This window comes from Physella acuta, unplaced genomic scaffold, assembly GCF_028476545.2.
Source record: "Physella acuta isolate Inbredline_101_S28 unplaced genomic scaffold, ASM2847654v3 ptg000557l, whole genome shotgun sequence".
Classification (NCBI taxonomy): Eukaryota; Metazoa; Mollusca; class Gastropoda; family Physidae; genus Physella; species Physella acuta.
In genome coordinates, this window is record NW_026732076.1 from 37,723 (window position 1) to 62,790 (window position 25,068).

The 25,068-nt window shown below is 38.5% G+C and overlaps 1 protein-coding gene across 3 annotated transcripts in view; it reads left to right on the plus strand.

Moving 5' to 3' along the window:
* LOC131946389 (mitochondrial enolase superfamily member 1) overlaps positions 1 to 25,068 on the plus strand; it is a 67,848-nt gene that overhangs the window by 10,744 nt on the left and 32,036 nt on the right. For 2 of the 3 annotated variants that reach the window (XM_059307126.1, XM_059307125.1), the window contains exons 3-6: positions 150 to 252; positions 768 to 883; positions 6,307 to 6,393; positions 6,702 to 6,728. In XM_059307126.1, the coding sequence (XP_059163109.1) occupies positions 150 to 252; positions 768 to 883; positions 6,307 to 6,393; positions 6,702 to 6,728 (333 nt within the window). The remainder of the gene's footprint in view (positions 1 to 149; positions 253 to 767; positions 884 to 6,306; positions 6,394 to 6,701; positions 6,729 to 25,068) is intronic. The other variant, XM_059307127.1, reaches the window with a different exon arrangement.

Below are 25,068 nucleotides of genomic sequence, written 5' to 3' on the forward strand. Positions count from 1 at the left end.
ATATTTGGCCTGTAATGTTAACAGAATATTTGGCCTGTAATGTTAACAGTATATTTGGCCTGTAATGTTAACAGAATATTTGGCCTGTAATGTTAACAGAATATTTGGCCTGTAATGTTAACAGAATATTTGGCCTGTAATGTTAACAGAATAAAGCTCCTGACTACTCCTGTCCTTATGTCACACTCACAACACAATCTGGACTAAAAGGCTATGGCATCACATTCACAGTAGGCAGAGGCAACAACATTGGTAATTCTTGCTTATTGCTAGTGTAATACTGGTTTAGTGTAATACTGGCCTATTATTAGTGTAATTCTTGCTTATTGCTAGTGTAATACTGGTTTAGTGTAATACTGGCCTATTATTAGTGTAATTCTTGCTTATTGCTAGTGTAATACTGGTTTAGTGTAATACTGGCCTATTATTAGTGTAATTCTTGCTTATTGCTAGTGTAATACTGGTTTAGTGTAATACTGGCCTATTATTAGTGTAATTCTTGCTTATTGCTAGTGTAATACTGGTTTAGTGTAATACTGGCCTATTATTAGTGTAATTCTGGTTTATTGCTAGTGTAATACTGGTTTAGTGTAATACTGGCCTATTATTAGTGTAATTCTGGTTTATTCTTAATGTAATACTGTCTTTTTATTAGTGTAATACTGACTTATTGTTAGTGTAATACAGTAATACTGACTTATTGTTAGTGTAATACTGACTTATTGTTAATGTAATACTGACTTATCGTCCACACTTTCTATTTTTAGTTTGTGAGGCCATTCACCTTCTGAGTCCTCTTGTTATTGGTCAAGATTTGCTGGAAATTTTCAAAGATTTTTCCTCATTTTGGAGAAGTCTGACAAGTGAAGACCAAATAAGATGGGTAGGGTTAGGGTCAGGGTCAGGGTTAGGGTCAGGGTTAGGGTTAGGGTTAGGGTCAGGGTTAGGGTCAGGGTTAGGGTTAGGGTCAGGGTTAGGGTTCTTCATGAATAGATGCCTTAGACAGATACTGAAACTGAGATGGCAGGACAAAGTGCCGAACTTGGAACTATGGAGGAAAGCTAGGCAGGAGCCTATAGGTGTGCAAATAAGAAGGAGGAAGTGGCGCTGGGAAAGGCTCACACAAATGTTACACGCCAAGCGCTTGAGTGGAACCCCCAGGGAAAGCGGAAGAGAGGGCGCCCAAGACAGACCTGGAGGCGGAGTCTTCTTGAAGAACTGAAGCCAATAGGGATGTCTTGGGAGATGTCAAAATTAATAGCCGAGGATAGGAAGAAATGGAAGGAAATGGTGGAGGCCCTATGCTCCATACGGAGCAGAGAGGACTAAGTCAAGTCAGGGTTAGGGTTAGTGTTAGGGTCAGGGTTAGGGTCAGGGTTAGGGTTAGTGTTAGGGTCAGGGTCAGGGTCAGGGTTAGGGTTAGGCTCAGGGTAGCGTCAGGGTTAGGGTCAGGGTTAGGGTTAGGCTCAGGGTAGCGTCAGGGTTAGGGTTAGTGTTAGGGTCAGGGTTAGGGTTAGGCTCAGGGTAGCGTCAGGGTTAGGGTTAGGGTTAGACTCCATTTTTTTAATTTTGTGTCAAACATGTGGTAGAAGGGAAATTTGGGGAACTGTTATTGATGTGTGAGTAGGGAACTATGTTATTGATGTGTGAGTAGGGAACTATGTTATTGATGTGTGAGTAGGGAACTATGTTATTGATGTGTGAGTAGGGAACTATAGGGAACTATGTTATTGATGTGTGAGTAGGGAACTATGTTATTGATGTGTGAGTAGGGAACTATAGGGAACTATGTTATTGATGTGTGAGTAGGGAACTATAGGGAACTATGTTATTGATGTGTGAGTAGGGAACTATAGGGAACTATGTTATTGATGTGTGAGTAGGGAACTATAGGGAACTATGATATTGATGTGTGAGTAGGGAACTATAGGGAACTATGTTATTGATGTGTGAGTAGGGAACTATAGGGAACTATGTTATTGATGTGTGAGTAGGGAACTATAGGGAACTATGTTATTGATGTGTGAGTAGGGAACTATAGGGAACTATGATATTGATGTGTGAGTAGGGAACTATAGGGAACTATGTTATTGATGTGTGAGTAGGGAACTATAGGGAACTATGTTATTGATGTGTGAGTAGGGAACTATAGGGAACTATGTTATTGATGTGTGAGTAGGAAACTATAGGGAACTATGTTATTGATTTGTGAGTAGGGAACTATGTTATTGATGTGTGAGTAGGGAATTATAGGGAACTATGTTATTGATGTGTGAGTAGGGAATTATAGGGAACTATGTTATTGATGTGTGAGTAAGGAACTATGTTATTGATGTGTGAATAGGGAACTATGTTATTGATGTGTGAGTAGGGAACTATGTTATTGATGTGTGAGTAGGGAACTATGTTATTGATGTGTGAATAAGGAATTATAGGGAACTATGCTATTGATGTGTGAATAGGGAACTATAGGGAACTATGTTATTGATGTGTGAGTAGGGAACTATAGGGAACTATGTTATTGATGTGTGAGTAGGGAATTATAGGGAACTATGTTATTGATGTGTGAATAGGGAACTATAGGGAACTATGTTATTGATGTGTGAGTAGGGAACTATGTTATTGATGTGTGAGTAGGGAACTATGTTATTGATGTGTGAGTAGGGAACTATAGGGAACTATGATATTGATGTGTGAGTAGGGAACTATAGGGAACTATGTTATTGATGTGTGAGTAGGGAACTATAGGGAACTATGATATTGATGTGTGAGTAGGGAACTATAGAGAACTATGTTATTGATGTGTGAGTAGGGAACTATAGGGAACTATGTTATTGATGTGTAAGTAGGGAACTATAGGGAACTATGATATTGATGTATGAGTAGGGAACTATAGGGAACTATGTTATTGGTGTGTGAGTAGGGAACTATAGGGAACTATGTTATTGATGTGTGAGTAGGGAACTATAGGGAACTATGTTATTGATGTGTGAGTAGGAAACTATAGGGAACTATGTTATTGATGTGTGAGTAGGGAACTATGTTATTGATGTGTGAGTAGGGAATTATAGGGAACTATGTTATTGATGTGTGAGTAGGGAATTATAGGGAACTATGTTATTGATGTGTGATGAGGGAACTATGTTATTGATGTGTGAGTAGGGAACTATGTTATTGATGTGTGAGTAGGGAACTATGTTATTGATGTGTGAGTAGGGAACTATGTTATTGATGTGTGAATAGGGAATTATAGGGAACTATGTTATTGATGTGTGAATAGGGAATTAAGTTATTGATGTGTGAATAGGGAACTATGTTATTGATGTGTGAGTAGGGAACTATGTTATTGATGTGTGAGTAGGGAACTATAGGGAACTATGTTATTGATGTGTGAATAGGGAACTATAGGGAACTATGTTATTGATGTGTGAGTAGGGAACTATAGGGAACTATGTTATTGATGTGTGAGTAGGGAATTATAGGGAACTATGTTATTGATGTGTGAATAGGGAACTATAGGGAACTATGTTATTGATGTGTGAGTAGGGAACTATGTTATTGATGTGTGAGTAGGGAACTATGTTATTGATGTGTGAGTAGGGAACTATAGGGAACTATGATATTGATGTGTGAGTAGGGAACTATAGGGAACTATGTTATTGATGTGTGAGTAGGGAACTATAGGGAACTATGATATTGATGTGTGAGTAGGGAACTATAGAGAACTATGTTATTGATGTGTGAATAGGGAATTATAGGGAACTATGTTATTGATGTGTGAGTAGGGAACTATAGGGAACTATGATATTGATGTGTGAGTAGGGAACTATAGGGAACTATGTTATTGATGTGTGAGTAGGGAACTATAGGGAACTATGATATTGATGTGTGAGTAGGGAACTATAGAGAACTATGTTATTGATGTGTGAATAGGGAATTATAGGGAACTATGTTATTGATGTGTGAGTAGGGAACTATGTTATTGATGTGTGAGTAGGGAACTATGTTATTGATGTGTGAGTAGGGAACTATGTTATTGATGTGTGAGTAGGGAACTATAGGGAACTATGTTATTGATGTGTGAGTAGGGAACTATGTTATTGATGTGTGAATAGGGAACTATGTTATTGATGTGTGAGTAGGGAACTATGTTATTGATGTGTGAATAGGGAACTATGTTATTGATGTGTGAGTAGGGAACTATGTTATTGATATGTGAGTAGGGAACTATGTTATTGATATGTGAATAGGGAATTATAGGGAACTATGTTATTGATGTGTGAGTAGGGAAATATAGGGAACTGTTATTGATGTGTGAGTAGGGAACTATAGGGAACTATGTTATTGATGTGTGAGTAGGGAACTATGTTATTGATGTGTGAGTAGGGAACTATAGGGAACTATGTTATTGATGTGTGAGTAGGGAACTATGTTATTGATGTGTGAGTAGGGAACTATGTTATTGATGTGTGATTAGGGAACTATAGGGAACTATGTTATTGATGTGTGAGTAGGGAATTATAGGGAACTATGTTATTGATGTGTGAGTAGGGAACTATAGGGAACTATGTTATTGATGTGGGAGTAGGGAACTATGTTATTGATGTGTGAGTAGGGAACTATAGGGAACTATGTTATTGATGTGTGAGTAGGGAACTATGTTATTGATGTGTGAGTAGGGAACTATGTTATTGATGTGTGAGTAGGGAACTATGTTATTGATGTGTGAGTAGGGAACTATGTTATTGATGTGTGAGTAGGGAACTATGTTATTGATGTGTGAGTAGGGAACTATGTTATTGATGTGTGAGTAGGGAACTATAGGGAACTATGTTATTGATGTGTGAGTAGGGAACTATAGGGAACTATGTTATTGATGTGTGAGTAGGAAATTATAGGGAACTATGTTATTGATGTGTGAGTAGGGAACTATAGGGAACTATGTTATTGATGTGTGAGTAGGAAATTATAGGGAACTATGTTATTGATGTGTGAATAGGGAACTATAGGGAACTATGTTATTGATGTGTGAGTAGGGAACTATGTTATTGATGTGTGAATTTGGAATTATAGAGAACTATGTTATTGATGTGTGAGTAGGGAACTATGCTATTGATGTGTGAGTAGGGAACTATGTTATTGATGTGTGAGTAGGGAACTATAGGGAACTATGTTATTGATGTGTGAGTAGGAAATTATAGGGAACTATGCTATTGATGTGTGAGTAGGGAACTATGTTATTGATGTGTGAGTAGGGAACTATAGGGAACTATGTTATTGATGTGTGAGTAGGGAACTATAGGGAACTATGTTATTGATGTGTGAGTAGGAAATTATAGGGAACTATGTTATTGATGTGTGAGTAGGGAACTATAGGGAACTATGTTATTGATGTGTGAGTAGGAAATTATAGGGAACTATGTTATTGATGTGTGAATAGGGAACTATAGGGAACTATGTTATTGATGTGTGAGTAGGGAACTATGTTATTGATGTGTGAATAGGGAACTATAGGGAACTATGTTATTGATGTGTGAGTAGGGAACTATGTTATTGATGTGTGAGTAGAGAACTATGTTATTGATGTGTGAATAGGGAATTATAGGGAACTATGTTATTGATGTGTGAGTAGGGAACTATAGGGAACTATGTTATTGATGTGTGAGTAGGAAATTATAGGGAACTATGCTATTGATGTGTGAGTAGGGAACTATGTTATTGATGTGTGAATAGGGAATTATAGGAAACAATGTTATTTATGTGTGAGTAGGAAATTATAGGGAACTATGTTATTGATGTGTGAATAGGGAATTATAGGAAACAATGTTATTTATGTGTGAGTAGGAAATTATAGGGAACTATGATATTGATGTGTGAGTAGGTAACTATAGGGAACTATGTTATTGATGTGTGAGTAGGGAACTATAGGGAACTATGTTATTGATGTGTGAGTAGGGAACTATAGGGAACTATGTTATTGATGTGTGAGTAGGAAACTATAGGGAACTATGTTATTGATGTGTGAGTAGGGAACTATGTTATTGATGTGTGAATAGGGAATTATAGGGAACTATGTTACTGATGTGTGAGTAGGGAACTATAGGGAACTATGTTATTGATGTGTGAGTAGGGAACTATAGGGAACTATGTTATTGATGTGTGAATAGGGAACTATGTTATTGATGTGTGAGTAGGGAACTATGTTATTGATGTGTGAGTAGGGAATTATAGGGAACTATGTTTTTGATGTGTGAATAGGGAACTATGTTTGTAGCACATCTAAAGCAAACTGGCCATGTTCCCCAGCTGGGCCCAGAGAAGGGGGTCATGCACCTAGCCGTAGCTGCTATCACCAATGCTGTGTGGGATCTATGGGCCAAGAAAGAAGGAAAGGTTGATTAGCTAATTAGTCATTACTCTACCAATGTCACCACTCTACCAATGTCACCACTCTACCAATGTCACCACTCTACCAATGTCACCACTCTACCAATGTCACCACTTTACCAATGTCACCACTCTACCAATGTCACCACTTTACCAATGTCACTACTCTACCAATGTCACCACTCTTCCAATGTCACTACTCTACTGATGTAAATTTTTGTACTTTAAAATTATTGAAAAGTAAAAGAACAATTAAAATGTTTTATTGATTTAATAAACTTTTGACTGAAATCACAATTTAATTTTTTTTACAGCCCTTATGGAAGCTTTTGGTAGACATGGTAAAGTTTACTAATACAATTATTTGGTTGGCGTTATATAAGTGTGGTTGGTGTTATATAAGTGTGGTTGGTGTTATATAAGTGCGGTTGGTGTTATATAAGTGTGGTTGGTGTTATATAAGTGTGGTTGGTGTTATAGGTGTGTGGTTGGTGTTTTATAAGTGTGGTTGGTGTTATATAAGTGTGGTTGGTGTTATATAAGTGCGGTTGGTGTTATATAAGTGCGGTTGGTGTTATATAAGTGTGGTTGGTGTTATATAAGTGTGGTTGGTGTTATAGGTGTGTGGTTGGTGTTATAGGTGTGTGGTTGGTGTTATATAAGTGTGGTTGGTGTTATATAAGTGTGGTTGGTGTTATATAAGTGTGGTTGGTGTTATAGGTGTGTGGTTGGTGTTATAGGTGTGTGGTTGGTGTTATAGGTGTGTGGTTGGTGTTATACGTGTGTGGTTGGTGTTATATAAGTGTGGTTGGTGTTATATAAGTGTGGTTGGTGTTATAGGTGTGTGGTTGGTGTTATATAAGTGTGGTTGGTGTTATAGGTGTGTGGTTGGTGTTATATAATTGTGGTTGGTGTTATAGGTGTGTGGTTGGTGTTATATAAGTGTGGTTGGTGTTATATAAGTGTGGTTGGTGTTATATAAGTGTGGTTGGTGTTATATAAGTGTGGTTGGTGTTATAGGTGTGTGGTTGGTGTTATATAAGTGTGGTTGGTGTTATATAAGTGTGGTTGGTGTTATTGGTGTGTGGTTGGTGTTATATAAGTGTGGTTGGTGTTATTGGTGTGTGGTTGGTGTTATATAAGTGTGGTTGGTGTTATAGGTGTGTGGTTGGTGTTTTATAAGTGAGGTTGATGTTATAAAAGTGTTGTTGGTGTTATATAAGTGTGGTTGGTGTTATAGGTGTGTGGTTGGTGTTATAGGTGTGTGGTTGGTGTTATAGGTGTGTGGTTGGTGTTATATAAGTATGGTTGGTGTTATATAAGTGTGGTTGGTGTTATATAAGTGTGGTTGGTGTTAAAAGTGTGTGGTTGGTGTTATATGTGTGTGGTTGGTGTTATAGGTGTGTGGTTGGTGTTATAGGTGTGTGGTTGGTGTTATAGGTGTGTGGTTGGTGTTATATAAGTGTGGTTGGTGTTATATAAGTGTGGTTGGTGTTATAGGTGTGTGGTTGGTGTTATATAAGTGTGGTTGGTGTTATAGGTGTGTGGTTGGTGTTATATAATTGTGGTTGGTGTTATAGGTGTGTGGTTGGTGTTATATAAGTGTGGTTGGTGTTATATAAGTGTGGTTGGTGTTATATAAGTGTGGTTGGTGTTATATAAGTGTGGTTGGTGTTATAGGTGTGTGGTTGGTGTTATATAAGTGTGGTTGGTGTTATATAAGTGTGGTTGGTGTTATTGGTGTGTGGTTGGTGTTATATAAGTGTGGTTGGTGTTATTGGTGTGTGGTTGGTGTTATATAAGTGTGGTTGGTGTTATAGGTGTGTGGTTGGTGTTTTATAAGTGAGGTTGATGTTATAAAAGTGTTGTTGGTGTTATATAAGTGTGGTTGGTGTTATAGGTGTGTGGTTGGTGTTATAGGTGTGTGGTTGGTGTTATAGGTGTGTGGTTGGTGTTATATAAGTATGGTTGGTGTTATATAAGTGTGGTTGGTGTTATATAAGTGTGGTTGGTGTTAAAAGTGTGTGGTTGGTGTTATATAAGTGTGGTTGGTGTTATAGGTGTGTGGTTGGTGTTATATAAGTGTGGTTGGTGTTATATAAGTGTGGTTGGTGTTATAGGTGTGTGGTTGGTGTTATATAAGTGTGGTTGGTGTTATAGGTGTGTGGTTGGTGTTATAGGTGTGTGGTTGGTGTTATATAAGTGTGGTTGGTGTTATATAAGTGTGGTTGGTGTTATATAAGTGTGGTTGGTGTTATATAAGTGTGGTTGGTGTTATAGGTGTGTGGTTGGTGTTATATAAGTGTGGTTGGTGTTATAGGTGTGTGGTTGGTGTTATAGGTGTGTGGTTGGTGTTATAGGTGTGTGGTTGGTGTTATATAAGTGTGGTTGGTGTTATATAAGTGTGGTTGGTGTTATATAAGTATGGTTGGTGTTATAGGTGTGTGGTTGGTGTTATAGGTGTGTGGTTGGTGTTATAGGTGTGTGGTTGGTGTTAAAAGTGTGGTTGGTGTTATATAAGTGTGGTTGGTGTTATAGGTGTGTGGTTGGTGTTATAAGTGTGGTTGGTGTTATATAAGTGTGGTTGGTGTTATAGGTGTGTGGTTGGTGTTATATAAGTGTGGTTGGTGTTATATAAGTGTGGTTGGTGTTATAGGTGTGTGGTTGGTGTTATAAGTGTGGTTGGTGTTATATAAGTGTGGTTGGTGTTATATAAGTGTGGTTGGTGTTATATAAGTGTGGTTGGTGTTATATAAGTGTGGTTGGTGTTATAGGTGTGTGGTTGGTGTTATATAAGTGTGGTTGGTGTTATATAAGTGTGGTTGGTGTTATATAAGTGTGGTTAATGTTATAGGTGTGTGGTTGGTGTTATAGGTGTGTGGTTGGTGTTATATAAGTATGGTTGGTGTTATATAAGTGTGGTTGGTGTTAAAAGTGTGTGGTTGGTGTTATATAAGTGTGGTTGGTGTTATATGTGTGTGGTTGGTGTTATAGGTGTGTGGTTGGTGTTATAGGTGTGTGGTTGGTGTTATATAAGTGTGGTTGATGTTATAAAAATGTTGTTGGTGTTATATAAGTGTGGTTGGTGTTATATAAGTGTGGTTGGTGTTATATAAGTGTGGTTGGTGTTATATAAGTGTGGTTGGTGTTATAGGTGTGTGGTTGGTGTTATAGGTGTGTGGTTGGTGTTATAGGTGTGTGGTTGGTGTTATACGTGTGTGGTTGGTGTTATATAAGTGTGGTTGGTGTTATATAAGTGTGGTTGGTGTTATAGGTGTGTGGTTGGTGTTATATAAGTGTGGTTGGTGTTATAGGTGTGTGGTTGGTGTTATATAATTGTGGTTGGTGTTATAGGTGTGTGGTTGGTGTTATATAAGTGTGGTTGGTGTTATATAAGTGTGGTTGGTGTTATATAAGTGTGGTTGGTGTTATATAAGTGTGGTTGGTGTTATAGGTGTGTGGTTGGTGTTATATAAGTGTGGTTGGTGTTATATAAGTGTGGTTGGTGTTATTGGTGTGTGGTTGGTGTTATATAAGTGTGGTTGGTGTTATTGGTGTGTGGTTGGTGTTATATAAGTGTGGTTGGTGTTATAGGTGTGTGGTTGGTGTTTTATAAGTGAGGTTGATGTTATAAAAGTGTTGTTGGTGTTATATAAGTGTGGTTGGTGTTATAGGTGTGTGGTTGGTGTTATAGGTGTGTGGTTGGTGTTATAGGTGTGTGGTTGGTGTTATATAAGTATGGTTGGTGTTATATAAGTGTGGTTGGTGTTATATAAGTGTGGTTGGTGTTAAAAGTGTGTGGTTGGTGTTATATAAGTGTGGTTGGTGTTATAGGTGTGTGGTTGGTGTTATAGGTGTGTGGTTGGTGTTATATAAGTGTGGTTGGTGTTATATAAGTGTGGTTGGTGTTATAGGTGTGTGGTTGGTGTTATATAAGTGTGGTTGGTGTTATAGGTGTGTGGTTGGTGTTATAGGTGTGTGGTTGGTGTTATATAAGTGTGGTTGGTGTTATATAAGTGTGGTTGGTGTTATATAAGTGTGGTTGGTGTTATATAAGTGTGGTTGGTGTTATAGGTGTGTGGTTGGTGTTATATAAGTGTGGTTGGTGTTATAGGTGTGTGGTTGGTGTTATAGGTGTGTGGTTGGTGTTATAGGTGTGTGGTTGGTGTTATATAAGTGTGGTTGGTGTTATATAAGTATGGTTGGTGTTATAGGTGTGTGGTTGGTGTTATAGGTGTGTGGTTGGTGTTATATAAGTGTGGTTGGTGTTATATAAGTGTGGTTGGTGTTATATAAGTGCGGTTGGTGTTATATAAGTGTGGTTGGTGTTATATAAGTGTGGTTGGTGTTATAGGTGTGTGGTTGGTGTTATAGGTGTGTGGTTGGTGTTATATAAGTGTGGTTGGTGTTATATAAGTGTGGTTGGTGTTATATAAGTGTGGTTGGTGTTATAGGTGTGTGGTTGGTGTTATAGGTGTGTGGTTGGTGTTATAGGTGTGTGGTTGGTGTTATACGTGTGTGGTTGGTGTTATATAAGTGTGGTTGGTGTTATATAAGTGTGGTTGGTGTTATAGGTGTGTGGTTGGTGTTATATAAGTGTGGTTGGTGTTATAGGTGTGTGGTTGGTGTTATATAATTGTGGTTGGTGTTATAGGTGTGTGGTTGGTGTTATATAAGTGTGGTTGGTGTTATATAAGTGTGGTTGGTGTTATATAAGTGTGGTTGGTGTTATATAAGTGTGGTTGGTGTTATAGGTGTGTGGTTGGTGTTATATAAGTGTGGTTGGTGTTATATAAGTGTGGTTGGTGTTATTGGTGTGTGGTTGGTGTTATATAAGTGTGGTTGGTGTTATTGGTGTGTGGTTGGTGTTATATAAGTGTGGTTGGTGTTATAGGTGTGTGGTTGGTGTTTTATAAGTGAGGTTGATGTTATAAAAGTGTTGTTGGTGTTATATAAGTGTGGTTGGTGTTATAGGTGTGTGGTTGGTGTTATAGGTGTGTGGTTGGTGTTATAGGTGTGTGGTTGGTGTTATATAAGTATGGTTGGTGTTATATAAGTGTGGTTGGTGTTATATAAGTGTGGTTGGTGTTAAAAGTGTGTGGTTGGTGTTATATGTGTGTGGTTGGTGTTATAGGTGTGTGGTTGGTGTTATAGGTGTGTGGTTGGTGTTATAGGTGTGTGGTTGGTGTTATATAAGTGTGGTTGGTGTTATATAAGTGTGGTTGGTGTTATAGGTGTGTGGTTGGTGTTATATAAGTGTGGTTGGTGTTATAGGTGTGTGGTTGGTGTTATATAATTGTGGTTGGTGTTATAGGTGTGTGGTTGGTGTTATATAAGTGTGGTTGGTGTTATATAAGTGTGGTTGGTGTTATATAAGTGTGGTTGGTGTTATATAAGTGTGGTTGGTGTTATAGGTGTGTGGTTGGTGTTATATAAGTGTGGTTGGTGTTATATAAGTGTGGTTGGTGTTATTGGTGTGTGGTTGGTGTTATATAAGTGTGGTTGGTGTTATTGGTGTGTGGTTGGTGTTATATAAGTGTGGTTGGTGTTATAGGTGTGTGGTTGGTGTTTTATAAGTGAGGTTGATGTTATAAAAGTGTTGTTGGTGTTATATAAGTGTGGTTGGTGTTATAGGTGTGTGGTTGGTGTTATAGGTGTGTGGTTGGTGTTATAGGTGTGTGGTTGGTGTTATATAAGTATGGTTGGTGTTATATAAGTGTGGTTGGTGTTATATAAGTGTGGTTGGTGTTAAAAGTGTGTGGTTGGTGTTATATAAGTGTGGTTGGTGTTATAGGTGTGTGGTTGGTGTTATACGTGTGTGGTTGGTGTTATATAAGTGTGGTTGGTGTTATATAAGTGTGGTTGGTGTTATAGGTGTGTGGTTGGTGTTATATAAGTGTGGTTGGTGTTATAGGTGTGTGGTTGGTGTTATAGGTGTGTGGTTGGTGTTATATAAGTGTGGTTGGTGTTATATAAGTGTGGTTGGTGTTATATAAGTGTGGTTGGTGTTATATAAGTGTGGTTGGTGTTATAGGTGTGTGGTTGGTGTTATATAAGTGTGGTTGGTGTTATAGGTGTGTGGTTGGTGTTATAGGTGTGTGGTTGGTGTTATAGGTGTGTGGTTGGTGTTATATAAGTGTGGTTGGTGTTATATAAGTGTGGTTGGTGTTATATAAGTATGGTTGGTGTTATAGGTGTGTGGTTGGTGTTATAGGTGTGTGGTTGGTGTTATATAAGTGTGGTTGGTGTTATATAAGTGTGGTTGGTGTTATATAAGTGTGGTTGGTGTTATAGGTGTGTGGTTGGTGTTATAAGTGTGGTTGGTGTTATATAAGTGTGGTTGGTGTTATAGGTGTGTGGTTGGTGTTATATAAGTGTGGTTGGTGTTATATAAGTGTGGTTGGTGTTATAGGTGTGTGGTTGGTGTTATAAGTGTGGTTGGTGTTATATAAGTGTGGTTGGTGTTATATAAGTGTGGTTGGTGTTATAGGTGTGTGGTTGGTGTTATATAAGTGTGGTTGGTGTTATAGGTGTGTGGTTGGTGTTATATAAGTGTGGTTGGTGTTATATAAGTGTGGTTGGTGTTATATAAGTGTGGTTGGTGTTATAGGTGTGTGGTTGGTGTTATAGGTGTGTGGTTGGTGTTATATAAGTATGGTTGGTGTTATATAAGTGTGGTTGGTGTTAAAAGTGTGTGGTTGGTGTTATATAAGTGTGGTTGGTGTTATATGTGTGTGGTTGGTGTTATAGGTGTGTGGTTGGTGTTATAGGTGTGTGGTTGGTGTTATATAAGTGTGGTTGATGTTATAAAAATGTTGTTGGTGTTATATAAGTGTGGTTGGTGTTATATAAGTGTGGTTGGTGTTATATAAGTGTGGTTGGTGTTATATAAGTGTGGTTGGTGTTATAGGTGTGTGGTTGGTGTTATAGGTGTGTGGTTGGTGTTATAGGTGTGTGGTTGGTGTTATACGTGTGTGGTTGGTGTTATATAAGTGTGGTTGGTGTTATATAAGTGTGGTTGGTGTTATAGGTGTGTGGTTGGTGTTATATAAGTGTGGTTGGTGTTATAGGTGTGTGGTTGGTGTTATATAATTGTGGTTGGTGTTATAGGTGTGTGGTTGGTGTTATATAAGTGTGGTTGGTGTTATATAAGTGTGGTTGGTGTTATATAAGTGTGGTTGGTGTTATATAAGTGTGGTTGGTGTTATAGGTGTGTGGTTGGTGTTATATAAGTGTGGTTGGTGTTATATAAGTGTGGTTGGTGTTATTGGTGTGTGGTTGGTGTTATATAAGTGTGGTTGGTGTTATTGGTGTGTGGTTGGTGTTATATAAGTGTGGTTGGTGTTATAGGTGTGTGGTTGGTGTTTTATAAGTGAGGTTGATGTTATAAAAGTGTTGTTGGTGTTATATAAGTGTGGTTGGTGTTATAGGTGTGTGGTTGGTGTTATAGGTGTGTGGTTGGTGTTATAGGTGTGTGGTTGGTGTTATATAAGTATGGTTGGTGTTATATAAGTGTGGTTGGTGTTATATAAGTGTGGTTGGTGTTAAAAGTGTGTGGTTGGTGTTACATAAGTGTGGTTGGTGTTATAGGTGTGTGGTTGGTGTTATAGGTGTGTGGTTGGTGTTATATAAGTGTGGTTGGTGTTATATAAGTGTGGTTGGTGTTATAGGTGTGTGGTTGGTGTTTTTATAAGTGTGGTTGGTGTTAAAGGTGTGTGGTTGGTGTTATAGGTGTGTGGTTGGTGTTATATAAGTGTGGTTGGTGTTATATAAGTGTGGTTGGTGTTATATAAGTGTGGTTGGTGTTATATAAGTGTGGTTGGTGTTATAGGTGTGTGGTTGGTGTTATATAAGTGTGGTTGGTGTTATAGGTGTGTGGTTGGTGTTATAGGTGTGTGGTTGGTGTTATAGGTGTGTGGTTGGTGTTATATAAGTGTGGTTGGTGTTATATAAGTATGGTTGGTGTTATAGGTGTGTGGTTGGTGTTATAGGTGTGTGGTTGGTGTTATATAAGTGTGGTTGGTGTTATATAAGTGTGGTTGGTGTTATATAAGTGTGGTTGGTGTTATAGGTGTGTGGTTGGTGTTATAAGTGTGGTTGGTGTTATATAAGTGTGGTTGGTGTTATAGGTGTGTGGTTGGTGTTATATAAGTGTGGTTGGTGTTATATAAGTGTGGTTGGTGTTATAGGTGTGTGGTTGGTGTTTATAAGTGTGGTTGGTGTTATATAAGTGTGGTTGGTGTTATATAAGTGTGGTTGGTGTTATATAAGTGTGGTTGGTGTTATATAAGTGTGGTTGGTGTATAGGTGTGTGGTTGGTGTTATATAAGTGTGGTTGGTGTTATATAAGTGTGGTTGGTGTTATATAAGTGTGGTTGGTGTTATAGGTGTGTGGTTGGTGTTATAGGTGTGTGGTGGTGTTATATAAGTATGGTTGGTGTTATATAAGTGTGGTTGGTGTTAAAAGTGTGTGGTTGGTGTTATATAAGTGTGGTTGGTGTTATATGTGTGTGGTTGGTGTTATAGGTGTGTGGTTGGTGTTATAGGTGTGTGGTTGGTGTTATATAAGTGTGGTTGATGTTATAAAAATGTTGTTGGTGTTATATAAGTGTGGTTGGTGTTATATAAGTGTGGTTGGTGTTATATAAGTGTGGTTGGTGTTATAGGTGTGTGGTTGGTGTTATATAAGTGTGGTTGGTGTTATAGGTGTGTGGTTGGTGTTATAGGTGTGTGGTTGGTGTTATATAAGTGTGGTTGGTGTTATAGGTGTGTGGTTGGTGTTATATAAGTGTGGTTGGTGTTATATAAGTGTGGTTGGTGTTATAGGTGTGTGGTTGGTGTTAAGGGTGTGTGGTTGGTGTTATTGGGTGTGTGGTTGGTGTTATATAAGTGTGGTTGGTGTTATAAAAGTGTGTTGGTGTTATAGGTGTGGTTGGTGTTATATAAGTGTGGTTGGTGTTATAGGTGTGTGGTTGGTGTTATATAAGTGTGGTTGGTGTTATAGGTGTGTGGTTGGTGTTATATAATTGTGGTTGGTGTTATAGGTGTGTGGTTGGTGTTATATAAGTGTGGTTGGTGTTATATAAGTGTGGTTGGTGTTATATAAGTGTGGTTGGTGTTATATAAGTGTGGTTGGTGTTATAGGTGTGTGGTTGGTGTTATATAAGTGTGGTTGGTGTTATATAAGTGTGGTTGGTGTTATTGGTGTGTGGTTGGTGTTATATAAGTGTGGTTGGTGTTATTGGTGTGTGGTTGGTGTTATATAAGTGTGGTTGGTGTTATAGGTGTGTGGTTGGTGTTTTATAAGTGAGGTTGATGTTATAAAAGTGTTGTTGGTGTTATATAAGTGTGGTTGGTGTTATAGGTGTGTGGTTGGTGTTATAGGTGTGTGGGTTGGTGTTATAGGTGTGTGGTTGGTGTTATATAAGTATGGTTGGTGTTATATAAGTGTGGTTGGTGTTATATAAGTGTGGTTGGTGTTAAAAGTGTGTGGTTGGTGGTTATATGTGTGTGGTTGGTGTTATAGGTGTGTGGTTGGTGTTATAGGTGTGTGGTGGTGTTATAGGTGTGTGGTTGGTGTTATATAAGTGTGGTTGGTGTTATATAAGTGTGGTTGGTGTTATAGGTGTGTGGTTGGTGTTATATAAGTGTGGTTGGTGTTATAGGTGTGTGGTTGGTGTTATATAATTGTGGTTGGTGTTATAGGTGTGTGGTTGGTGTTATATAAGTGTGGTTGGTGTTATATAAGTGGGTTGGTGTTATATAAGTGTGGTTGGTGTTATATAAGTGTGGTTGGTGTTATAGGTGTGTGGTTGGTGTTATATAAGTGTGGTTGGTGTTTATATAAGTGTGGTTGGTGTTATTGGTGTGTGGTTGGTGTTATATAAGTGTGGTTGGTGTTATTGGTGTGTGGTTGGTGTTATATAAGTGTGGTTGGTGTTATAGGTGTGTGGTTGGTGTTTTATAAGTGAGGTTGATGTTATAAAAGTGTTGTTGGTGTTATATAAGTGTGGTTGGTGTTATAGGTGTGTGGTTGGTGTTATAGGTGTGTGGTTGGTGTTATAGGTGTGTGGTTGGTGTTATATAAGTATGGTTGGTGTTATATAAGTGTGGTTGGTGTTATATAAGTGTGGTTGGTGTTAAAAAGTGTGTGGTTGGTGTTATATAAGTGTGGTTGGTGTTATAGGTGTGTGGTTGGTGTTATAGGTGTGTGGTTGGTGTTATATAAGTGTGGTTGGTGTTATATAAGTGTGGTTGGTGTTTATAGGTGGTGTGGGTTGGTGTTATATAAGTGTGGTTGGTGTTATAGGTGTGTGGTTGGTGTTATAGGTGTGTGGTTGGTGTTATATAAGTGTGGTTGGTGTTATAGGTGTGTGGTTGGTGTTATATAAGTGTGGTTGGTGTTATATAAGTGTGGTTGGTGTTATAGGTGTGTGGTTGGTGTTATATAAGTGTGGTTGGTGTTATAGGTGTGTGGTTGGTGTTATAGGTGTGTGGTTGGTGTTATAGGTGTGTGGTTGGTGTTATATAAGTGTGGTTGGTGTTATATAAGTGTGGTTGGTGTTATATAAGTATGGTTGGTGTTATAGGTGTGTGGTTGGTGTTATAGGTGTGTGGTTGGTGTTATATAAGTGTGGTTGGTGTTATATAAGTGTGGTTGGTGTTATATAAGTGTGGTTGGTGTTATAGGTGTGTGGTTGGTGTTATAAGTGTGGTTGGTGTTATATAAGTGTGGTTGGTGTTATAGGTGTGTGGTTGGTGTTATATAAGTGTGGTTGGTGTTTATATAAGTGTGGTTGGTGTTATAGGTGTGTGGTTGGTGTTATAAGTGTGGTTGGTGTTATATAAGTGTGGTTGGTGTTATATTAAGTGTGGTTGGTGTTATAGGTGTGTGGTTGGTGTTATATAAGTGTGGTTGGTGTTATAGGTGTGTGGTTGGTGTTATATAAGTGTGGTTGGTGTTATATAAGTGTGGTTGGTGTTATATAAGTGTGGTTGGTGTTATAGGTGTGTGGTTGGTGTTATAGGTGTGTGGTTGGTGTTATATAAGTATGGTTGGTGTTATATAAGTGTGGTTGGTGTTAAAAGTGTGTGGGTTGGTGTTATATAAGTGTGGTTGGTGTTATATGTGTGTGGTTGGTGTTATAGGTGTGTGGTTGGTGTTATAGGTGTGTGGTTGGTGTTATATAAGTGTGGTTGATGTTATAAAAATGTTGTTGGTGTTATATAAGTGTGGTTGGTGTTATATAAGTGTGGTTGGTGTTATATAAGTGTGGTTGGTGTTATATAAGTGTGGTTGGTGTTATAGGTGTGTGGTTGGTGTTATAGGTGTGTGGTTGGTGTTATAGGTGTGTGGTTGGTGTTATACGTGTGTGGTTGGTGTTATATAAGTGTGGTTGGTGTTATATAAGTGTGGTTGGTGTTATAGGTGTGTGGTTGGTGTTATATAAGTGTGGTTGGTGTTATAGGTGTGTGGTTGGTGTTATATAATTGTGGTTGGTGTTATAGGTGTGTGGTTGGTGTTATATAAGTGTGGTTGGTGTTATATAAGTGTGGTTGGTGTTATATAAGTGTGGTTGGTGTTATATAAGTGTGGTTGGTGTTATAGGTGTGTGGTTGGTGTTATATAAGTGTGGTTGGTGTTATATAAGTGTGGTTGGTGTTATTGGTGTGTGGTTGGTGTTATATAAGTGTGGTTGGTGTTATTGGTGTGTGGTTGGTGTTATATAAGTGTGGTTGGTGTTATAGGTGTGTGGTTGGTGTTTTATAAGTGAGGTTGATGTTATAAAAGTGTTGTTGGTGTTATATAAGTGTGGTTGGTGTTATAGGTGTGTGGTTGGTGTTATAGGTGTGTGGTTGGTGTTATAGGTGTGTGGTTGGTGTTTATATAAGTATGGTTGGTGTTATATAAGTGTGGTTGGTGTTATATAAGTGTGGTTGGTGTTAAAAGTGTGTGGTTGGTGTTATATAAGTGTGGTTGGTGTTATAGGTGTGTGGTTGGTGTTATAGGTGTGTGGTTGGTGTTATATAAGTGTGGGTTGGTGTTATATAAGTGTGGTTGGTGTTATAGGTGTGTGGTTGGTGTTATATAAGTGTGGTTGGTGTTATAGGTGTGTGGTTGGTGTTATAGGTGTGTGGTTGGTGTTATATAAGTGTGGTTGGTGTTATATAAGTGTGGTTGGTGTTATATAAGTGTGGTTGGTGTTATATAAGTGTGGTTGGTGTTATAGGTGTGTGGTGGTGTTATATAAGTGTGGTTGGTGTTATAGGTGTGTGGTTGGTGTTATAGGTGTGTGGTTGGTGTTATAGGTGTGTGGTTGGTGTTATATAAGTGTGGTTGGTGTTATATAAGTATGGTTGGTGTTATAGGTGTGTGGTTGGTGTTATAGGTGTGTGGTTGGTGTTATATAAGTGTGGTTGGTGTTATATAAGTGTGGTTGGTGTTATATAAGTGTGGTTGGTGTTATAGGTGTGTGGTTGGTGTTATAAGTGTGGTTGGTGTTATATAAGTGTGGTTGGTGTTATAGGTGTGTGGTTGGTGTTATATAAGTGTGGTTGGTGTATATAAGTGTGGTTGGTGTTATAGGTGTGTGGTTGGTGTTATAAGTGTGGTTGGTGTTATATAAGTGTGGTTGGTGTTATATAAGTGTGGTTGGTGTTATATAAGTGTGGTTGGTGTTATATAAGTGTGGTTGGTGTTATAGGTGTGTGGTTGGTGTTATATAAGTGTGGTTGGTGTTATATAAGTGTGGTTGGTGTTATATAAGTGTGGTTGGTGTTATAGGTGTGTGGTTGGTGTTATAGGTGTGTGGTTGGTGTTATATAAGTATGGTTGGTGTTATATAAGTGTGGTTGGTGTTAAAAGTGTGTGGTTGGTGTTATATAAGTGTGGTTGGTGTTATATGTGTGTGGTTGGTGTTATAGGTGTGTGGTTGGTGTTATAGGTGTGTGGTTGGTGTTATATAAGTGTGGTTGATGTTATAAAAATGTTGTTGGTGTTATATAAGTGTGGTTGGTGTTATATAAGTGTGGTTGGTGTTATATAAGTGTGGTTGGTGTTATAGGTGTGTGGTTGGTGTTATATAAGTGTGGTTGGTGTTATAGGTGTGTGGTTGGTGTTATAGGTGTGTGGTTGGTGTTATATAAGTGTGGTTGGTGTTATAGGTGTGTGGTTGGTGTTATATAAGTGTGGTTGGTGTTATATAAGTGTGGTTGGTGTTATAGGTGTGTGGTTGGTGTTATAGGTGTGTGGTTGGTGTTATTGGTGTGTGGTTGGTGTTATATAAGTGTGGTTGGTGTTATAAAAGTGTGGTTGGTGTTATAGGTGTGGTTGGTGTTATAGGTGTGTGGTTGGTGTTAAAAGTGTGTGGTTGGTGTTATATAAGTGTGGTTGGTGTTATAGGTGTGTGGTTGGTGTTATAGGTGTGTGGTTGGTGTTATATAAGTGTGGTTGGCATTATAGGTGTGTGGTTGGTGTTATAGGTGTGTGGTTGGTGTTATATAAGTATGGTTGGTGTTATATAAGTGTGGTTGGTGTTAAAAGTGTGTGGTTGGTGTTATATAAGTATGGTTGGTGTTATAGGTGTGTGGTTGGTGTTATAGGTGTGTGGTTGGTGTTATAGGTGTGTGGTTGGTGTTATATAAGTGTGGTTGGTGTTATAGGTGTGTGGTTGGTGTTATAGGTGTGTGGTTGGTGTTATACGTGTGTGGTTGGTGTTATAGGTGTGGTTGGTGTTATATAAGTGTGGTTGGTGTTATATAAGTGTGGTTGGTGTTATATAAGTGTGGTTGGTGTTATAGGTGTGTGGTTGGTGTTGTATAAGTGTGGTTGGTGTTATAGGTGTGTGGTTGGTGTTATAGGTGTGTGGTTGGTGTTATAGGTGTGTGGTTGGTGTTATACGTGTGTGGTTGGTGTTATAGGTGTGGTTGGTGTTATATAAGTGTGGTTGGTGTTATATAAGTGTGGTTGGTGTTATAGGTGTGTGGTTGGTGTTATATAAGTGTGGTTGGTGTTATATAAGTGTGGTTGGTGTTATAGGTGTGTGGTTGGTGTTATATAAGTGTGGTTGGTGTTATATAAGTGTGGTTGGTGTTATATAAGTGTGGTTGGTGTTATAGGTGTGTGGTTGGTGTTATATAAGCGTGGTTGGTGTTATATAAGTGTGGTTGGTGTTATAGGTGTGTGGTTGGTGTTATAGGTGTGTGGTTGGTGTTATATAAGTGTGGTTGGTGTTATATAAGTGTGGTTGGTGTTATATAAGTGTGGTTGGTGTTATATAAGTGTGGTTGGTGTTATAGGTGTGTGGTTGGTGTTATACGTGTGTGGTTGGTGTTATAGGTGTGGTTGGTGTTATATAAGTGTGGTTGGTGTTATATAAGTGTGGTTGGTGTTATATAAGTGTGGTTGGTGTTATAGGTGTGTGGTTGGTGTTATTGGTGTGTGGTTGGTGTTATATAAGTGTGGTTGGTGTTATAGGTGTGTGGTTGGTGTTATATAAGTGTGGTTGGTGTTTTAGTTGTGTGGTTGGTGTTATAGGTGTGGTTGGTGTTATAGGTGTGTGGTTGGTGTTATTGGTGTGTGGTTGGTGTTATACGTGTGTGGTTGGTGTTATAGGTGTGGTTGGTGTTATATAAGTGTGGTTGGTGTTATATAAGTGTGGTTGGTGTTATATAAGTGTGGTTGGTGTTATAGGTGTGTGTTTGGTGTTATATAAGTGTGGTTGGTGTTATATAAGTGTGGTTGGTGTTATAGGTGTGTGGTTAGTGTTATTGGTGTGTGGTTGGTGTTATATAAGTGTGGTTGGTGTTATAGGTGTGTGGTTGGTGTTATAGGTGTGTGGTTGGTGTTATATAAGTGTGGTTAGTGTTATATAAGTGTGGTTGGTGTTATAGGTGTGTGGTTGGTGTTATATAAGTGTGGTTGGTGTTATATAAGTGTGGTTGGTGTTATAGGTGTGTGTTTGGTGTTATATAAGTGTGGTTGGTGTTATATAAGTGTGGTTGGTGTTATAGGTGTGTGGTTGGTGTTATAGGTGTGTGGTTGGTGTTATAGGTGTGTGGTTGGTGTTATATAAGTGTGGTTGGTGTTATATAAGTGTGGTTGGTGTTATATAAGTGTGGTTGGTGTTATATAAGTATGGTTGGTGTTATAGGTGTGTGGTTGGTGTTATAGGTGTGTGGTTGGTGTTATATAAGTGTGGTTGGTGTTATATAAGTGTGGTTGGTGTTATATAAGTGTGGTTAGTGTTATTGGTGTGTGGTTGGTGTTATTGGTGTGTGGTTGGTGTTATAGCTGTGTGGTTGGTGTTATAGCTGTGTGGTTGGTGTTATATAAGTGTGGTTGGTGTTATATAAGTGTGGTTGGTGTTTTATAAGTGTGGTTGGTGTTATATAAGTGTGGTTGGTGTTATATAAGTGTGGTTGGTGTTATATAAGTGTGGTTGGTGTTATATAAGTATGGTTGGTGTTATAGGTGTGTGGTTGGTGTTATAGGTGTGTGGTTGGTGTTATATAAGTGTGGTTGGTGTTATATAAGTGTGGTTGGTGTTATATAAGTGTGGTTAGTGTTATTGGTGTGTGGTTGGTGTTATATAAGTGTGGTTGGTGTTATATAAGTGTGGTAGGTGTTATATAAGTGTGGTTGGTGTTATATAAGTGTGGTTGGTGTTATATAAGTATGGTTGGTGTTATAGGTGTGTGGTTGGTGTTATAGGTGTGTGGTTGGTGTTATATAAGTGTGGTTGGTGTTATATAAGTGTGGTTGGTGTTATATAAGTGTGGTTAGTGTTATTGGTGTGTGGTTGGTGTTATATAAGTGTGGTTGGTGTTATAGGTGTGTGGTTGGTGTTATTGGTGTGTGGTTGGTGTTATACGTGTGTGGTTGGTGTTATAGGTGTGGTTGGTGTTATATAAGTGTGGTTGGTGTTATATAAGTGTGGTTGGTGTTATAGGTGTGTGGTTGGTGTTATAGGTGTGGTTGGTGTTATATAAGTGTGGTTGGTGTTATAGGTGTGTGGTTGGTGTTATATAAGTGTGGTTGGTGTTATATAAGTGTGTTTGGTGTTATAGGTGTGTGGTTGGTGTTATATAAGTGTGGTTGGTGTTATAGGTGTGTGGTTGGTGTTATATAAGTGTGGTTGGTGTTATAGGTGTGTGGTTGGTGTTATATAAGTGTGGTTGGTGTTATATAAGTGTGGTTGGTGTTATAGGTGTGTGGTTGGTGTTATAGGTGTGTGGTTGGTGTTATATAAGTGTGGTTGGTGTTATAGGTGTGTGGTTGGTGTTATAGGTGTGGTTAGTGTTATATAAGTGTGGTTGGTGTTATATAAGTGTGGTTGGTGTTATATAAGTGTGGTTGGTGTTATATAAGTGTGGTTGGTGTTATAGGTGTGTGGTTGGTGTTATAGGTGTGTGGTTGGTGTTATATAAGTGTGGTTGGTGTTATAGGTGTGTGGTTGGTGTTATATAAGTGTGGTTGGTGTTATATAAGTGTGGTTGGTGTTATAGGTGTGTGGTTGGTGCTATAGGTGTGTGGTTGGTGTTATAGGTGTGTGGTTGGTGTTATATAAGTGTGGTTTGTGTTATATAAGTATGGTTTGTGTTATATAAGTATGGTTGGTGTTGTATAAGTGTGGTTGGTGTTATAGGTGTGTGGTTGGTGTTATATAAGTATGGTTTGTGTTATAGGGGTGTGGTTGGTGTTATATAAGTGAGGTTGATGTTATAAAAGTGTTGTTGGTGTTATATAAGTGTGGTTGGTGTTATAGGTGTGTGGTTGGTGTTATATAAGTGTGGTTGGTGTTATAGGTGTGTGGTTGGTGTTATAGGTGTGTGGTTGGTGTTATACGTGTGTGGTTGGTGTTATAGGTGTGGTTGGTGTTATATAAGTGTGGTTGGTGTTATATAAGTGTGGTTGGTGTTATAGGTGTGTACTTGGTGTTATATAAGTGTGGTTGGTGTTATAGGTGTGTGGTTGGTGTTATACGTGTGTGGTTGGTGTTATAGGTGTGGTTGGTGTTATATAAGTGTGGTTGGTGTTATATAAGTGTGGTTGGTGTTATATAAGTGTGGTTGGTGTTATAGGTGTGTGGTTGGTGTTATAGGTGTGTGGTTGGTGTTATATAAGTGTGGTTGGTGTTATAGGTGTGTGGTTGGTGTTATACAAGTGTGGTTGGTGTTATATAAGTGTGGTTGGTGTTATAGGTGTGTGGTTGGTGTTATAGGTGTGTGGTTGGTGTTATATAAGTGTGGTTGGTGTTATATAAGTGTGGTTGGTGTTATAGGTGTGTGGTTGGTGTTATATAAGTGTGGTTGGTGTTATATAAGTGTGGTTGGTGTTATATAAGTGTGGTTGGTGTTATATAAGTGTGGTTGGTGTTATATAAGTGTGGTTGGTGTTATAGGTGTGTGGTTGGTGTTATAGGTGTGTGGTTGGTGTTATATAAGTGTGGTTGGTGTTATATAAGTGTGGTTGGTGTTATATAAGTGTGGTTGGTGTTATATAAGTGTGGTTGGTGTTATAGGTGTGTGGTTGGTGTTATACGTGTGTGGTTGGTGTTATAGGTGTGGTTGGTGTTATATAAGTGTGGTTGGTGTTATATAAGTGTGGTTGGTGTTATATAAGTGTGGTTGGTGTTATAGGTGTGTGGTTGGTGTTATAGGTGTGTGGTTGGTGTTATATAAGTGTGGTTGGTGTTATATAAGTGTGGTTGGTGTTATAGGTGTGTGGTTGGTGTTATAGGTGTGTGGTTGGTGTTATAGGTGTGTGGTTGGTGTTATATAAGTGTGGTTGGTGTTATATAAGTGTGGTTGGTGTTATAGGTGTGTGGTTGGTGTTATATAAGTGTGGTTGGTGTTATATAAGTGTGGTTGGTGTTATAGGTGTGTGGTTGGTGTTATAGGTGTGAGGTTGGTGTTATATAAGTGTGGTTGGTGTTATATAAGTGTGGTTGGTGTTATAGATGTGTGGTTGGTGTTATTGGTGTGTGGTTGGTGTTATAGGTGTGTGGTTAGTGTTATATAAGTGTGGTTGGTGTTATATAAGTGTGGTTGGTGTTATAGGTGTGTGGTTGGTGTTATATAAGTGTGGTTGGTGTTATATAAGTGTGGTTGGTGTTATATAAGTGTGGTTGGTGTTATATAAGTGTGGTTGGTGTTATAGGTGTGTGGTTGGTGTTATAGGTGTGTGGTTGGTGTTATAGGTGTGTGGTTGGTGTTATATGTGTGGTTGGTGTTATATAAGTGTGGTTGGTGTTATATAAGTGTGGTTGGTGTTATATAAGTGTGGTTGGTGTTATATAAGTGTGGTTGGTGTTATAGGTGTGTGGTTGGTGTTATAGGTGTGTGGTTGGTGTTATAGGTGTGTGGTTGGTGTTATATTAGTGTGGTTGGTGTTATATAAGTGTGGTTGGTGTTATATAAGTGTGGTTGGTGTTATAGGTGTGTGGTTGGTGTTATAGGTGTGTGGTTGGTGTTATTGGTGTGTGGTTGGTGTTATATAAGTGTGGTTGGTGTTATAGGTGTGTGGTTGGTGTTATAGGTGTGTGGTTGGTGTTATAGGTGTGGTTAGTGTTATATAAGTGTGGTTGGTGTTTTTATAAGTGTGGTTGGTGTTATAGGTGTGTGGTTGGTGTTATAGGTGTGTGGTTGGTGTTATAGGTGTGTGGTTGGTGTTATATAAGT